General features: G+C 40.3%; 1 protein-coding gene across 1 annotated transcript in view; it reads right to left on the minus strand.

Annotated features, from left to right (window-relative positions):
- Positions 1 to 971: 971 nt before the first annotated feature.
- The window catches only part of LOC117496516 (synaptogyrin-1-like), a 30214-nt gene continuing 13573 nt past the window's right edge, over positions 972 to 17612 (minus strand). Inside the window, 5 exon segments of the mRNA XM_034148198.1 lie at positions 972 to 3390; positions 3392 to 3441; positions 3443 to 3562; positions 8239 to 8384; positions 8840 to 9077. Of these exon segments, the coding sequence (XP_034004089.1) occupies positions 3333 to 3390; positions 3392 to 3441; positions 3443 to 3562; positions 8239 to 8384; positions 8840 to 9077 (612 nt within the window). The 3' untranslated portion in view covers positions 972 to 3332.

The raw sequence follows: 17612 nt of genomic DNA on the forward strand, positions 1-17612 counted from the left end.
GGTATAAAGCTTTTTTTTTTTTTAAAAGGATAGGGCTGAGCTCATGCGGGACCCGGCAGCTACTGTCTAAACTAAATACTGCCGTGATGAAACGCCATATCATGGATTATTTCTGAAACAGTATGGAGCTCAAAGGCTTTCTCTCTTGCCGGTTATACCACAAGGTGAGTTCCTTTTTATTTCCTGCTTCTTCACACACATGCTCTCCAGTACAGGTTAGCTCTGAGTGTTAGCGATGCTAATGTAAACACCGACCATATTACGTCCAAAACAGTCGGGCATTGATTCTGATAGCAAATTTCTGATAGTGCCGTGGGTCCGCCGCCGATTTGACATCATATCGGACGCAAATCTGGATCAGCTCCGTTGTACCCCCGTTTTTAGAGTTTTGGGTACGGAGGAGAAGAGAGAGGGTTTTATTTTCTGACGCTGCGTGAGTCTCCTGACACACCGGGGACACATAGTTATGTAGAAAATACATCAAAAAGTGCATTTAGCATGATAGGTCCCCTTTAAAGGTAGGGTAGGTAAGTTTGAGAAACCGGCTCGAGATCGCTAGAATTTGAAGATACACAACCGGAGAAAATCTGCCACTTCCTTACAGAGCCCCTCCTCCAACACACGAATGCGCACATGACCAATGAGGGCACGAGATAAGTTTGTGAACAGATGGAAGGCTGACAGGCAGGTAGGCCATCCAGTTATTTTAGCCGGGCCGGCTCAGATGATTGGTCGTACTTTTTACAGTACTACGGCTTCCACAGATGACATTTTTTAATGGATTTTTTGTCAAAGCACTTCAGATATTCATTGCTATCGGGATGTTAAGAGCATTCCATGGAATATAACAAAAAGTGTATCTCGAGCCGGTTTCTCAAACTTACCTACCCTACCTTTAAGTAAGTAAAACATTAATATATAAATATGAATATTTAAAATAAATACATTCAAGAAAATCCAACAGCAGACATTTCTATCTTTATCAGTATTTCCTTTATTTGTATTGGTTGAAATCACAACAAAAACATACATTTGTACACAATCTGTGTCTTAATCTAACCTTTTTTTTAAAATGGACTTCACAAAAGGAACGTCACACATCTAGACGTCTACACGGTATATAAAGTATATATGTGCGTATATATACTTTGGTCATTTGGTCACATTTTTTGTTTTTATAATTAGTTATTATTTCAAAATAAAAGCATCTCCTGACCCTGAAAGCTTATCACAATAAAACACTGAACATTTCTTTTGTCTTTTTATTTAACCGTTTTTTTATACAGAACTAGCATAATGCCCTAAAAATAAAGCATTTTCAAACACTCTAATATGCTGAATTATAGATTTACATATATTTATAGAGATAGATATACTTTATTCTTTAAGAAAATGGAGCAATGCATGTTCATAAATACTCAGGATGTTTGCATCGTGTGTGGATCTGCAGAAATAAAGTGGATAAATAACCTGTTGTGTGTTATCTGTCGGCCATTTTGTGTTTCTGAAGATGCTCTTTATTAATGCTTCTTTTGTTCAGGTTTTGTTATGTGCTTAACGACAAAAATAACTTCTGTGCACGTTGGGAATCTGTCCTTGGATTTCGCTTGGCAGTCTGCACTAAGGCAACAATCGAGGAGAAAATTCATTCAGGGAAACAAGAAACAAAAACACACTTTCCAACAGCCACACGTAAAAAAAAAAACACACACACTGTCGTTTTTACAGGTGAGGGGATTAGTTGCCCGATATGCCACTGTTTGAGATCCTGTAACGCACCTTTAAGAAGTTTAAACTGCAGACAAACCTGTGTTAAAATGTGCTTGTGTGTGTGTGTTTGTACTGCTATCTTTGTGAGGACACACATGGGTTATTAACCTTTGGAGTGAGGACTATTTTGCAGAGTGAGGACATTTAGGCCGGTTGTCACTTTGTTTTGACTGCAATGGCATTTTACTCTCTATAACCCCCTTGTGACATTGTCAATTTATTCCACGATAAATAGTGTGTATGTAGTGTGTGTGTGTGTGTGTAACACTGATCGCAGTCGTTTTGCTGGAGGATGAAGGCAATGTGGTCACCAGCATTGACCTGTCTTTCTGCAAACCTCACAATTTATTCACCAAATAATCGACATTTTCTCCCCAAAATCTGGAAAGTTACCCACATTTTCAAATTTAGAGATAATTCAGACTTTTATGGAATAACTGAAATGTTGCAGGTATGAAGTCCACCAACTTTCGCCCCCAGATAAATGCAGAATTGTTGCATTTAAACACAACAATAACACATTAAAGGCTAGTATAAATCATTGTTAAACGGTTGTTAGCAATATGTGTCTCCTTTATCATTATAAATAGCATATGCTCATTGTCTTGTACATTTAACAAGGTTTTTCTTTGTGTTTTTACAGTAAAACTCTGGTCAAAACAACCCATTGGTTCTGGTATTGCCGCACGATGCGATGTTTAGGGAGGCGTGTGGCGCAGTGGACTGGTTTGTTGGTGTTCGGATCAGGGGAGCAGGTTCAAACCCCACTGCAGTCAGCATGTCGTTGTGTCCCTGAGACACTTCACCCCAAATTGCTCCTGTGGGGATTGCCCACAGTATTGAGTATGTAAGTCGCTTTGGATAAAAGCGTCTAACAAGTAGCATGTCATGTAATGTTTACCCAAACTACAATTGTTTTTTGTACAATAAAAACTATATCTAACCCCACTCAAAATGAGGAACTACTGGTAACTTAACGTGGATGTTGACGCCTGTACTTCTGGGTAATTAACCAGAGCTCAAATCATGTGTCCATTGCCGTAAGAGATGCACATTGTTTTTGTCCATTTAACTTTAAAATGTTAGTAGTGGAAGAAGTACCAACATATTTTACTCAAGTAAAGGTAAAAGTACTCTGTTACAAATAACAACAGATCTTTCTGCATTTTTTTAGGTTAAATTCAGGTCAAAACAACCTATTGGGACTGGTATTGTTTCTATATTACCCCCAATTGACTTTGATTCTAAGTTAGGAACTATTGGTAACTTAACCTTGATGTTGACATCTGTACTTCTAGGTTATTAATCCAAACTAAAATCACGTGTCCTTTGCCATAAGAAATGCACATTGTTTTTGTCCATTTATCTTTAAAATGTCTTATACTTAAATAATAGTAAAGATACTCTGTTACAAGTAAAAACTTCCATAGATTTCTGGCGTTTTTTACTTTAAACTCATGTCAAAACAACCCATTTGGACCGGTGTTTTACCACCAATTTACCTCTGATTCTAAGTGAGACACGATGGGTAACTTCCCCCCCCCCCCCTCACTATTTCTCCCTCAGTAGTCTTGACGTTGGTACCCTCCGCTGCCGTCGAACGCAGCCTCGCTATTGGCCGCCGCCCCCCCCTCCTCCTCCTCCGACGGGGCTCTCCAGGTCCTCCCCCCCCCCCGAAGGAGGTGTACGGCCCCCCCGCTGCGTCCTGGCTGGGGTCCGTGTATTCCTGGGAGAAAAGAGCCGAGTCGGCACCCAGTTTGTATCTCTGGAAGCCCAGGAAGGACTGACCAGCCTTGGGGGAGGAAGAAGGAGGAGGAAGGGTGAAAAAAGATGGAGGATAATGGGAGCGGAGAGTGTTAGAGCGGAAGGAAAGAGAGAAGGGGGGGGGGGGGGAAGAGAAGGAAACATTGATTAGTCGAAGTGAAAAGCTGGTGATTAGTTTTAGCGAGATATTCAGTCAGAGAGTTAGTTCTACAAGAAGCAGAAAGGCCAGTGTGAAGAACTATAAGATATAAGATATGTAAGAGATATATAAGATGGACCTTTATCAATCCCTGTGGGGAAATTCAGTAGTTTCAGTAATAACTGCACCTGGGAATGAGTCAACAATTTAGCATTTCCTGTCCCCTGGAATTCAATGGTTTACTGAATGTGTTATCCTGAAATATAACGGTGGTTAACACAAGCCCAAGAGATTTTAGTTCTACGATATGAAACACCAGTAAATACCCCACTGAAGAATACAAAAATGGAGGATGCTGACAAGTGTCTTCAGTGCTTTCTTTTGTCTTTCAACATAGTGTATGGAGGACGGAGGAGGAAGGGTGAATAAAGATGGAGGATAATGGTAGCAGAGAGTGTAGTTTTAGCGAGATATTCAGTCAGAGAGTTTGTTCTACAGGAAGCAGAAAGGACAGTGAACCTGGGAATGAGTCAGCATGAAGTCAATAGTTTTCTGAATGTGTTTTTGGTTGTCATCCTGAAATCAGGTCAGTAAATACCCCACTAGTGGATTTAAAGATGGCGGTTTCAACAAATGTCTAAATGAGACGACTAAACGATGGAAGGATTTATTAAGGTTTGGTTTACTGAGTGTCTCGGGTCCTTTAGATCTAATGTGGTTCACTTTAACTCTTCAGTCTGTCTTTCAACATCTTGTCCAGCTGGTTGGTTGCATAATATTAAAGTCAGTAATTGTCTGATATAATAACAAAGGAAAAACCGTCAAAAAAATCTGATTGTTATTGGTTGTTGGGGAATTTGGTATAATAACTTATAACTTAATAACCCAATAACATGCATAAAGCAATTAAAATCAGAACAGTGCATATGCTTCAAAGTAATTCAAAACTTTAATCAAATGTCTTACAACTGTCTACTTTATGGGAAAGCATGGACGTGCAAATACGGAATACTTTGATACAAAAAATAGGAAAATGTAGGGACTATTTTGACATTTTAGGAAATAACACTTCTTGACTTTTGAGTTAGAAAATACTGATAACACCTTATTTTTTGTCTGTGCAATATGAGGCAGCAGCTGGTAACTTTGGTTAGCGTAGCTTAGCTTAGCCTAGCTTAGCATAAAGACTTTGAACCGTGGAATCAGTGAATATGGAGTCAGGAGAATGAAGAGAAAACCTTTTGAATGTAACTTTATCAAAAAGCAGAACAAATACAAAACCTTTTACAGCATCAAGCAAAGCGCTGAGTTAAGTTTTAACCAGAGTTGTTTGCGTATAAAAACCAACCCTAATAAATCCTACGTTACAAATAAAAAGCAAAGCATCAATCACTCTGTAAACCCTGGACACAAACACACACTGGCAAACTTTGAATATGAAGTAAAAACGTTTTGTTTACATGCTTTCTTCTAAATCTTTTTGACTACTTAAGCTCTCAACATTTGTTGGTGAGGTGCACTTTAAAAACTCCCGGAGCATTCGTTCCAAAAGAGATTAAAGGAATTTAAGTGGGTGTTTAACGCTAGAAAATCTCAGCATTTGGCAAAAAAAGGTGTCGAATCATCGTGAAGAGTGATGTGTGTGTGTGTGTGTGTGTGTGTGTGTGTGTGTGTGTGTGTGTGTGTGTGTGTGTGTGTGTGTGTGTGTGTGTGTGTGTGTGTGTGAGACAGAATCAGACAAGAGGCTGATGGGGCTGGGGGGGGAACAGCTTGGTGTATTCCTCTTCAAACGACACATTCTTTAACTTCTCCATAGAGAAGAGAGTCTGAGCGCCCTGTGGGAATAAAGGCTCATGAGTTTACATGTACACACATCCAAAGAAATGGAGAAAATGAGTCAAAACCTCTGCATTTTCAAGAGCTAATTGAGGAAGAGAGTTCAAAGTTGAAAGGAAGTTCAGTGGGGCTGCAACTCATGGTCGTCTCCATCATTGATTAACTGCGATTCTTTGCAACTAGCCAATTAACCAATTAATCTATAAAAATGGCTTTGTGTACTAGAATTATCGTCTTGCATTGCATGTCTCCACCATCCACAAATATGTGCAGAATAGCATTCCTTTATCATTTGCATTCTATTAGATATTTGTGTAATAAACGTCATAATTAGCAGAGGAGTTCTTGACTTTTGGCCAAATAAGAGTGACTCTTTGACCGCCAACTTTGAATCATTTCATCCTTACATCCAAGTGGAAGTTTCTGCCTAAATTGAATTTGAATTACAGAAACAAACACAATCACACGCATCAAATCACTGACCAAAAAAAGATCCATCAAGTCCTACACATTTCCAAAAACTCATCAAAGAGGAATTGTAACTTTAACATTGTGAATAAGAAGAATCGCCTTGTTTTGTATGTCTCCTCCAACCAATCAAGTTTTTAACATCCATGTTTTTCCAAAATGTTTTGTTCTATTATATAATTGGAAGAAAATCAACATAATTAACATATGAGTTCTTGAGTTTTGTCCAAATACGAGGAACCTTTGATCGCCAAATTTGGATAATTTTATCTTAAAGTCCGAGTGGAAGTTTGTGTATGAATTGAATTCAAACTGAATTATAGAAACGAACATGTCACTATTAGATATTTGTGCAAAATTGTCGTGATTAACCTAAGAGTTCTTGAGTTTTGGCCAAATACGAGGGTCCTTTGATCCCCAAATCCTTACAGAAAGTCCAAGTGGAAGTTTTTTCCTAAATTGAATTTAAATTGAATCAAAGAAACACACGGATCCAAACAGTGACTAAAAAGAAGATTCGTCAAGAACTTTCAAAAGATAATAAAGGAGGAATTATATTCTTGCCCCCCAGGTTTCTAATCAGTTCCTCCTAAAGTCAAAGTGGCTGTTTTTCCTAAATTAAAGAAATGTCCAAAAGGTATTTCTGAGACCTTGCATTCATGATAATCAATGGACAGAAAACCAGAGAACATAATTTCCATCCCAGTTTCCTAAAGTTGTGTCTGTCAAATAACGCACATATGTTCACTTTATCATTTGATAAAATAGAGAAGAAGCAAGTCTCCATATATGAGTGTCTGTAAAAATATATTTTCGGCATTTTTTCATAACAAACTGAAAATCTATTGTCTAAAAAGATGGCCATTATCTTTGTAATTGTTGCAGATCTAGCTTTCTGGCTTGTTATGCCCTCCATCTCCACCAGGGGGCAGGAGTTATGTTGTGTCTGCTGAGATGTGTGGAGGCTCTTACCCAGCTGAAGATGGAGAATACTTGCATTTACGATAACGGTACGTCCACACAGCAGCGTTAAAAAAATCTTGGACGCGACCAACAACCAATCACATGAATCTCCCGCCCCCGACATACGAAGCAAAAAAGCCCGAAGTAAACTGGATATAAACTCCCCAAACAGGCGAAAACATACCACTGTCTCTGCCACCTCCCTCCATGCCTGGCTCCTCCGGTTTGTATCCCGGTAGGTAAATAGGGACTGGTCATAAAGCACCGGGTGATTCCCTACCGCTAATTTCTCCTCCATGTTTTGGAATATGAGGAAATGACCTGCGGTATGTCTCTCCCAGCTTACACGCCGTTTGATTGGCTAGCGCTTGTACTGTCAGATTTGCATAAATGGGATTTGATTGGCTGACGCTTCCACCTCAGCTTCAAAAGTTGAACATTGCTCAACTTTTGAAGCCTGAGATGCCTGAAAATCTCCGCTCTGCTTCCCACAATGCAGTTCGGCGAAAAGTGAGGCAAAGTGACGTCACCCCATTCAAAGTGAATGGGCAGAAGCGTTGGAAGATCTTTTTAACGCTGCTGTGTGGACGGGCCGTAATTGATGGACAGACAAACTGAAGACATAATGTCCACCATGTCCGTCAGTCTTTAACTGCAAGATATTCCTTTTATTATGATATAAAACAGAGAAAGGCAGGAAATCCCCATAGTTGAGAGGCTGCATTTCTGCATGAAAAATGTCCTTTTTTTTTACCAATGATCAAATAGTTGCTCACTGTTGTGAACATACTGAATGTACTCTTCCAATCTCAGAGTAACATGATAACAAAGGTATCCCAACTGTAGCTGTGAACATGACAGGATGTATGATTACCTAGAAGAGCATCAGGACTGTTTGAGGCATATGATAGCTATGTGATTAACATGATGATTCAGCCTCTATGGAGATAGACATATGACAAGCATGATCATTTCTGACGTGGAGCTAATCTGAAGTAAACATTGAATACTGCTTTCTATTCCTCCATCTTGTGACTGTGTAACTCCCTCTCTTGGATATCAGCATGTGAAGGACACTGTTCAGGAACTAGTTGATGCTCTGTATGTGAAGACTACTTCCATTCTGGAGAGGATCAGGAATACATGGATCCTGAGATTGAAGCTCAAGCCGGTGACCAGTGAGATTTTACTAACAGTCACTATTTCTCTGTTTCTCTAGTTGTCAGTGGCTTGTTATGCCCTCCATCTCCACCAGGGGGCAGCTGTTGTGTTATACCAGAGATGTGTGTGGCTCTTACCCAGGTGAAGATGGAGAAGAAGGAGAAGGTGATGGCGGCCCGGGCGGCGTCGCCCCCCTCCCTCAGAGGGTTGTCCTCGTGATTGGTCACCTGCCACTGATTGGCCAAGAAACAGAAACCCACGAACCACATGAAGGACCAGAACGCTGCAAAGAGAGAGAGATAAATACACAAAGAAAGTGTTAGAATAATGATTGAAATACACCAAACACCACCTGAAGTATTACATTTTGTCTCAACCTACTTGGCGTTAAATAAATATCACAAAGAAACATTTTTATTATTTATTCTGATGCTTTTTATCCACAGCAACTTACAATAAGTTCAGGTCAGGTACTCTTTAAAACAGCTGCTAGTTATGGGTACTTTTTACTGAAGTACATTTCAAGTATTTTTAAACACGAGTATCTGTACTTCTACTTGAGTAAAGGATGTGTGTACTTTTGCCATCTCTGTTTGCAATTCATCCACCCTCATTCTCAAGCCATAATGCAGGTGAAGCATGAACAGAGTTTAGCTGACAGTTTGTTATCAATATTGATTTGATTTGATTTGATTTGATATTGGATGATAACATTCAACATGAAGCATGATCCTTTACCTGAAAGCCCGATGTCGGCCAGCACGGCCTTCTTGCGGTCCTTCACGCTGCTGATCTGGGGGAAGTAGACGTCCAGAGCGAGGAAGGCGAGGCAGCAGAGGAAGGCCATGGAGCCCATGAAGACGCCGTAGTTACAGGCGTTCTGGTTCTTGTTGAAGATGCAGAACTCCTCCGCCGTGTCGGGCCGGTTGATGTAGCCCTCGTTGGCGATGCATCCGAAGATCACGATGGAGAAGACCTGTAGATGAGAAGAGGCAGGAGAATTAGAGAGGAAGTGAAGTTCTAATGTCAGTGAGCCATGTTTTTTTTTCTCACACTGGGAACATTTGCGATCACGTGACATGGACACCGGTCATTAGAAATGAATAGGGAAAAAAATCATATCCATGTCACGTCTTGAGAGGGTTATTTGTGAATATACCACGTCTTGCCCGGACCAACGTAGCTATTACACGTTTTTTTGTGAGACTTGGTTGTTTCCTGTAACAATCATCGACTTTTCATTTAAACTCTAATAAAGACCAGTTGAAGAAATGCTAAAATGCTGGCAAAGATAAAACAAATTAACTTCAACTTTAATAATAATTGTTAAAAAGAAGTAGCTGTCTTTGGTTCAAACTGTTGTTTTTAATCTAGTATTGTTTAGTTTGAACTGCTACTTCAGTAAAAGTAGAAGTACTCAGATCATGTACTTGAGTAAAAGTAGAAGTACTCGGATCTGGTACTTGAGTAAAAGTAGAAGTACTCAGATCATGTACTTGAGTAAAAGTAGAAGTACTCAGATCATGTACTTGAGTAAAAGTAGAAGTAAATTTGGCCAGCAATGAATTCATCCTTAAAAGCATCTTGGATGAATAAGATGTATCATAATAGTCTTTGGAGAACAAGTCAGAACTTATTTTCAGGGCACTTATTTTTTTACTGTAAACTGTTTCCAGTTTAAAATCTCACCACTGTGAATGGTTATTCAAAGAAAGATTAGTAGAAATCTCACCATTTGTTAAAGATGCATTGAAGGCTTGGTTGAGCTTCCAGTATGACCCCCCAGACACACCAGAAGAAATCCAAAATCAATTAATATGGTTGAACTCAGAAGTTTTAATAGATGGAAAACCACTGTTATGGGAAAGTCTCCTGAGAAAAGGAATTATTTTCATGAATGATTTACTAGATAGCACAGGTCATTTAATTTAATTTCAGTGTTGTTGCTGTATGTATGGTCAGATGTGTGATTTCCTTCACTTTAACCAGCTGCTTTCAGCTATTCCAACTAACTGGAAACGTACATTAAAAAAAAGATGTAAACCGACAACAGGTCTGTGCACCTCATACAAGAAGTCAGGAATGGCTATCAAAAATGAAAATAAATAAAATAATTTATAATCACTGTTTACAGAGCAAGGGCCTTACTGCTTTTCCTCATGCGGTCTGTTCTTTCTGGGAAGAGGAATTTAATATTCTGATACCCTGGAAAACATTTTTTAGAACCATATACAAAACAACTATTGATTCCTAGAACTACTCAGATCTGGTACTTGAGTAAAAGTAGAAGTACTCAGGTCTTGTACTTGAGTAAAAGTAGAAGAACCAGAGTGTAGGAATACTCTGTTTCAGTAAAAGTCCTGCATTCAAAATGTTCCTCAAGTGAAAGTAGAAAAGTATTCTCATCAAAATATAGTTAAAGTAGCGACAGTGAAAGTAGTCATTGTGCAGATTGGTCCATTTCAGAATAATATATATGATATGTTTTATAATGATTGATCATGAAAGTGTTCTCAAAGCTGGTAAAGGTGCAGCTAGTTTGAATGACTTTGTATACTGCAGGGTAGCTTGTGAATTTACTCCAGGTGGAACTAAAGTCTGATTTAACACTTGGTTATATTTCACATCATTCATCCACATCTGTGAAGTAACTAAAGGTATTAAATACATGTAGTGGAGGAAAAGTACACCATTTACCTCTGAACTGTAGTGGAGTAAATGTACTAAGAAGCATAACATGGAAATACTCAAGTAAAGTACAAGTACCTCAGATTGGACTTGAGTAAATCTAATCTCTGGGAATTCATCGAATGAAAAAGCATCCTTACAATATTATTAGCCAAGTATTTATTTGTACAGCTTTGAAACACTGTGTTGTTATCACACTTAATGAATGTGATGTGTGTTTGTGTACATGAAGGTGTGTGTGTATGGTAACATAATAACCTGAACTCTGCAGATGTTTTGTAATATTTCATAAAAGCCCTTTACAGCCTCAAAGAGCTGCTGTCGTCAGAGTTTATATTTAGAGCGAGCGGGTAATTTACGAACAAGGAAACACTGTCATCCCATAATGTCACGTCAACCCTGCGGGAGAGTCACCAATGATGTGTCTTTTTCAAACAGTTTTACTCAATGTGCCTCAGGGCTTTCTCTTACAATATGGAAACAATCTGTGCTATTCTACAATGAAGTCCGACAGCTTCTGATACGAATATTAATGCATACATAATGTGGACATACACATACACTACATCCAATTTAGAAAATAACAATCTAAAGATGAACATAACATGTGTGAGCAATTAACTGCATTTCTTTTTAGAAACATTTTTAAATCCAGATTTACTGCAAATAAATGTCTTGTTTTCTTTCTTCCATACCCTTTACAACATATCATGCACATTTCCAGGTGTATATCAGTATGTAGTGTCTCTACTTTAAAGAGTCCTCTCCTGCTGATGTTCAGGTGTATATCAGTATGTAGTGTCTCTACTTTAAAGAGTCCTCTCCTGCTGATGTTCAGGTGTATATCAGTATGTAGTGTCTCTACTTTAAAGAGTCCTCTCCTGCTGATGTTCAGGTGTATATCAGTATGTAGTGTCTCTACTTTAAAGAGTCCTCTCCTGCTGATGTTCAGGTGTATATCAGTATGAAGTGTCTCTACTTTAAAGAGTCCTCTCCTGATGATGTTCAGGTGTATATCAGTATGTAGTGTCTCTACTTTAAAGAGTTCTCTCCTGCTGATGTTCAGGTGTATATCAGTATGTAGTGTCTCTACTTTAAAGAGTCCTCTCCTGCTGATGTTCAGGTGTATATCAGTATGTAGTGTCTCTACTTTAAAGAGTCCTCTCCTGCTGATGTTCAGGTGTATATCAGTATGTAGTGTCTCTACTTTAAAGAGTCCTCTCCTGCTGATGTTCAGGTGTATATCAGTATGTAGTGTCTCTACTTTAAAGAGTCCTCTCCTGCTGATGTTCAGGTGTATATCAGTATGTAGTGTCTCTACTTTAAAGAGTCCTCTCCTGCTGATGTTCAGGTGTATATCAGTATGTAGTGTCTCTACTTTAAAGAGTCCTACCCTGCTGATGTTCAGGTGTATATCAGTATGTAGTGTCTCTACTTTAAAGAGTCCTCTCCTGCTGATGTTCAGGTGTATATCAGTATGTAGTGTCTCTACTTTAAAGAGTCCTCTCCTGCTGATGTTCAGGTGTATATCAGTATGTAGTGTCTCTACTTTAAAGAGTCCTCTCCTGCTGATGTTCAGGTGTATATCAGTATGTAGTGTCTCTACTTTAAAGAGTCCTCTCCTGCTGATGTTCAGGTGTATATCAGTATGTAGTGTCTCTACTTTAAAGAGTCCTCTCCTGCTGATGTTCAGGTGTATATCAGTATGTAGTGTCTCTACTTTAAAGAGTCCTCTCCTGCTGATGTTCAGGTGTATATCAGTATGTAGTGTCTCTACTTTAAAGAGTCCTCTCCTGCTGATGTTCAGGTGTATATCAGTATGTAGTGTCTCTACTTTAAAGAGTCCTCTCCTGCTGATGTTCAGGTGTATATCAGTATGTAGTGTCTCTACTTTAAAGAGTCCTACCCTGCTGATGTTCAGGTGTATATCAGTATGTAGTGTCTCTACTTTAAAGAGTCCTCTCCTGCTGATGTTCAGGTGTATATCAGTATGTAGTGTCTCTACTTTAAAGAGTCCTCTCCTGCTGATGTTCAGGTGTATATCAGTATGTAGTGTCTCTACTTTAAAGAGTCCTCTCCTGCTGATGTTCAGGTGTATATCAGTATGTAGTGTCTCTACTTTAAAGAGTCCTCTCCTGCTGATGTTCAGGTGTATATCAGTATGTAGTGTCTCTACTTTAAAGAGTCCTCTCCTGCTGATGTTCAGGTGTATATCAGTATGTAGTGTCTCTACTTTAAAGAGTCCTCTCCTGCTGATGTTCAGGTGTATATCAGTATGTAGTGTCTCTACTTTAAAGAGTCCTCTCCTGCTGATGTTCAGGTATATATCAGTATGTAGTGTCTCTACTTTAAAGAGTCCGTCATTCATTTCAATTGTAAAAAAGCTGACAGATATTGCTTGTGACAGGGTTCTATTTGTCTGTTTGAAAACATAGGCTTAGTCGGATGATTTAAGCTCCAAAACTTTATAACAGCAACAAAAAAATATATACTGTTTGATAAAAGTGAAACAGTATAACTTAAATAAACAAAATCAAAGTTACCAAATTAGGTTGTCTATCACTCATGGAGTAAACACATTCTAGCTGTTGCCTTCACTGCAACCATCTCCCGAATGACTCTTCCAGGGCCAACACCGTCCCTTTTGAACCCATAGCCCCTCCCCACAGGCTTACCGTCAACAGGTTACACAATTAACTCAAAACCACATTGTCAACATAAATGTAATCCCTCAAAACATGAGAAAACTATCCGACCCAAACATAAACAGGTTAAAGGTGGGGTAGGTAAGTTTGAGAAACCGGCTCGAGATACACTTTTTGTTATATTCCATGGAATGCTCTTAACATCCCGATAGCAATGAATATCTAAAGTGCTTTGACAAAAAATCCATACAAAAATGTCCTCTGTGGAAGCCGTAGTACTGTAAAAAGTATTTCAAAGACATGTTTAATACCGTGTTGCTTTGACACAGTATGGATGTGGTTTTGGTGGTAATTTCCCTGATGGATGACACGGTATCCTCATGTGACTTTTGACCATATTAAATCCTTTTGGAGAGTTTAATTAAAGAAATGCATGGCGGTTATAGCTGAGATGTTACACTGATTTGATCAATTCAAAGAAGAGGCCTGCTTTACACTTCTCTTCCAGGAAACTACGCCAGGATCCTGTTTGTGGACTTCAGCTCCGCCTTCAACACCATCATCCCGGCTCTCCCAGCTGCACGTGCCCGACTCCACCTGCAGGTGGATCACAGACTTCCTGTCTGACAGGAAGCAGCACGTGAGGCTGGGGAAACACGTCTCTGACCCCCGGACCATCAGCACCGGTTCCCCTCAAGGCTGCGTTCTTTCCCCTCTGCTCTTCTCCCTGTACACCAACAGCGGCACCTCCAGTCACCAGTCTGTCAAGCTCCTGAAGTTCAGACGACACCACCCTCATCGGACTCATCTCTGGTGGGGACGAGTCTGCCTACAGGTGGGAGATGGACCATCTGGTGACCTGGTGTGGGGAAAACCACTTGGAGCTCAACGCTCTCAAGACAGTGGAGATGGTCGTGGACTTCAGGAAGAACGCAGCCCCACCCGCCCCCACCACTCTGTGTGACTCCCCAGTAACTGCTGTGGAGTCTTTCCGCTTCCTGGGCACCATCATCGCCCAGGACCTCAAATCAAAAAAGCCCAGCAGAGGATGTTCTTCCTGAGGCAGCTGAAGCAATTCAACCTGCCAAAGACGATGATGGTGAACTTCTACACCTCCATCATGGAGTCCATCCTCACCTCCTCCATCACCATCTGGTACGCTGCAGCCACAGCCAAGGATAAGGGCAGGCTGCAGCGTGTCATCCGCTCTGCAGAGAAGGTGATAGGCTGCAATCTGCCACCCCTCCATGACCTGCACGCCTCCAGGACCCTGAGGCGGGCAGGGAAGATAGTGGCCGACCCCTCCCACCCTGGACACAAACTGTTCACCCCCCTCCCCTCTGGCAGGAAGCTGCGCTCCATCGGGACCAAAACCTCTCGGCACCTGAACAGTTTCTTCCCCTCCGCTACCGGCCTCTTAAACAAGGCCCGGCCCCCCCGCTGACACTTTACCTCTGCCACATCATAGACTATATGCATTACATTAATGCACACAATGTTCATATTCCTAGATGCACATATTCTGATTTCACATTTCATAGTTTATATTCTAAAATTCATTCATAGCATTCTATTTCCATGTAAATTACTGCTTTATTTAATTTGTATTGCTATTTAACTGTATTTTATTTTATTACGGTGTAAAAGATTTTGTGTTTTATATTAGATTTCTAGTTTTTTATATTTTATGTATGCACCATGACATCAAGTCAAATTCCTAGTATGTGTGAACCTACCTGGCAATAAACCTGTTTCTGATTCTGATTCTGATTCTACATTCTTCTATTTAATGAAAGGCCAGCATATGTTGTCTTTGTTCCACACTGAGGAGAATAAGCATTGAAAATGATTAGCTATTTCCAAGACAGCAGTAGCTAAATCAGTATGGTTGTTTGGGAACCTTGGAAAGTCATGAGTTCAAGTCCAAGACTGGATGAAGTACGGATTATGGACTGGTTGTGGCACTGCTGAGGTGCTATTAAGCTAGGAATCCATTGGTGGTGGGTGAGGCTCAATACAGTATAAGGAAGGCTAATATATATATAACCAACTATTGTGATTGTTTTAAACACCACCTAAGAGGTTATTATGTGTATAACAGCAATGTATGCATTGACTGACCAACAATTAAACGGCACAGGAGCTACAGAGGTCTGGATGTTTATAAGTGGTGATTAATTTTGACGCAACAAACAATAATAGCTTATTACGTTACAGAAAAAGACTCAACGATGCTAGGCTAATATGGTAACTTATGGTTACTTAATTGAAATCTGTTATAAGTGTCTAAATGGGACTATGCTAAACATCATCACGACGAACATTAGCCGCCTTTAGCTTAGCGGTGGAGGTGGTGACGTTTTGAGTCACATGCTACAGTTTCTACAAGCTTCCCTGTGCTGATTTTGACTGAATTCAAAACATATTTACCGTTATAATGCTAACTCCTTGAGTCCATGAGTTATCTGTTTAAAAATGTATTTGTTGACTAAGACACCAAATCTTTAGCTTTAGACGCTTTAGTCGAGGGCTACTACAGAAATAAGACATCAGTGCACCACTGTAGGAACACTATCTCACTTTGACAATATTTAAAGTAAACACATGCAATTAGGATGTTTCGGGACGGACGGGGGACTCCGAAATGTCTGCTGTGTACATGTGTAACGATTAAAGAATGATTTATTTGGAATACTCTATATCCCTATGAGTGTCCTTTCTTCTGTCCTTTCTTTCTTTTCTTCTCCACTCCCCTGTCTGTTGCCTCGAGGCGTGGAGACACAACGGGCTACAAAATGGAGTCAATAAGCGAGGCAGGTTACTAAGATACCATCTAATCCGTCTCTCCTGTGCTCAGCGTCAGTGTGTGTTCTCACACACACAGCGTCAGTGTGTGTGAGAACACACACAGCGTCAGTGTGTGTGAGAACACACACAGCGTCAGTGTGTGTGAGAACACACACAGCGTCAGCGTTCCTCCCTGCAGAGCGGAGCAGCATCCACTTTGTTCCTCAGCTGATCAGACATCCAGCCGACAAACCTGAGGAACAAACCTCCAGGGAGACGCCTCAGTCTGCAGGAAGACAAGGAGTGTGTGTGTGTGTGTGTGTGTGTGTGTGTGGGTGTGTGTGTGTGTGTGTGTGTGTGTGTGTGTGTGTGTGTGTGTGTCTACAGCAGAGGTGGAAGAAGAAAGTAGAAATACGATGGTCTTAAAACACTCCATTACAAGTTTTTTATTCTGCAGCCTGTCTGTGGAGTGACGGATTTTGTGTGTGTGTGTGTGTGTGTGTGTGTGTGTGTGTGTGTGTGTGTGTGTGTGTGTGTGTGTGTGTGTGTGTGTGTGTGTGTGTGTGTGTGTGTGTGTGTGTGTGTGTGTGTGTGTGTGTGTGTGACGGATGACAGCAGTACAAAGGGAGTGAACAGACCATAATAACTACTGACTGAACTCCAGCTGACAGCCTGACAATAAAGAGGGGGGGGGGGGGGTCAGACATGATGCTCTCTATGCCTTCATCTGGATAAATAAAGGCACTGGTTGCACACAAAAAATATGTAAAAAAATAAACAATTAACAAATATATGCACTAGTTGTTTTTTTAAATGGAGAATAGATAAAGGCACTGGCTAACAAACAATATTTATAAAGTGCACTGGTTTTAAAACATAAATATATCAATAAAGGCAGTGGTTGCCCCGCCAAAAAGAGCTCGCTTTATGCAGAAATGTGCAAAACATTCAGAGGAATGTGCTGTGAGCCCTCGCAGTATTATAATACAATAAGTCCATATGTACATTTCAATCAAATGTACAGTAATTGTGCAGCCTTACATTACACTTTGCAATATGCATTAATGTGAAGGACTCCCTGCAGACATGGCTCTGTGGCTCTGCTCACAGCCGGAGAAACAAACCTCAGTGATTGAATCTGCGCTCGGCCACGTGACGGCAGATATCAGTTTGACCCTGAAGACGACGTGTGTTTTCAAACCCAGCGAACCAGCTTGTGTCAAAACCAATACTAATTCTGATTTTGTGTGACTGTTAGGAGGCAGTTTGTGTAAAGCTGAGGCACAAAGAGAGAGAGAGAGAGAGAGACGATCCCTGAAGGGGAGTTCATTTATTTCCCAGAGGAGTTTCATGAATCCAAAGTGTGTCAGAAAGCAGCCGGTGCAGGTGCT

This window comes from Trematomus bernacchii, unplaced genomic scaffold (assembly GCF_902827165.1).
Source record: "Trematomus bernacchii unplaced genomic scaffold, fTreBer1.1, whole genome shotgun sequence".
In the NCBI taxonomy this organism is placed as follows: Eukaryota; Metazoa; Chordata; class Actinopteri; order Perciformes; family Nototheniidae; genus Trematomus; species Trematomus bernacchii.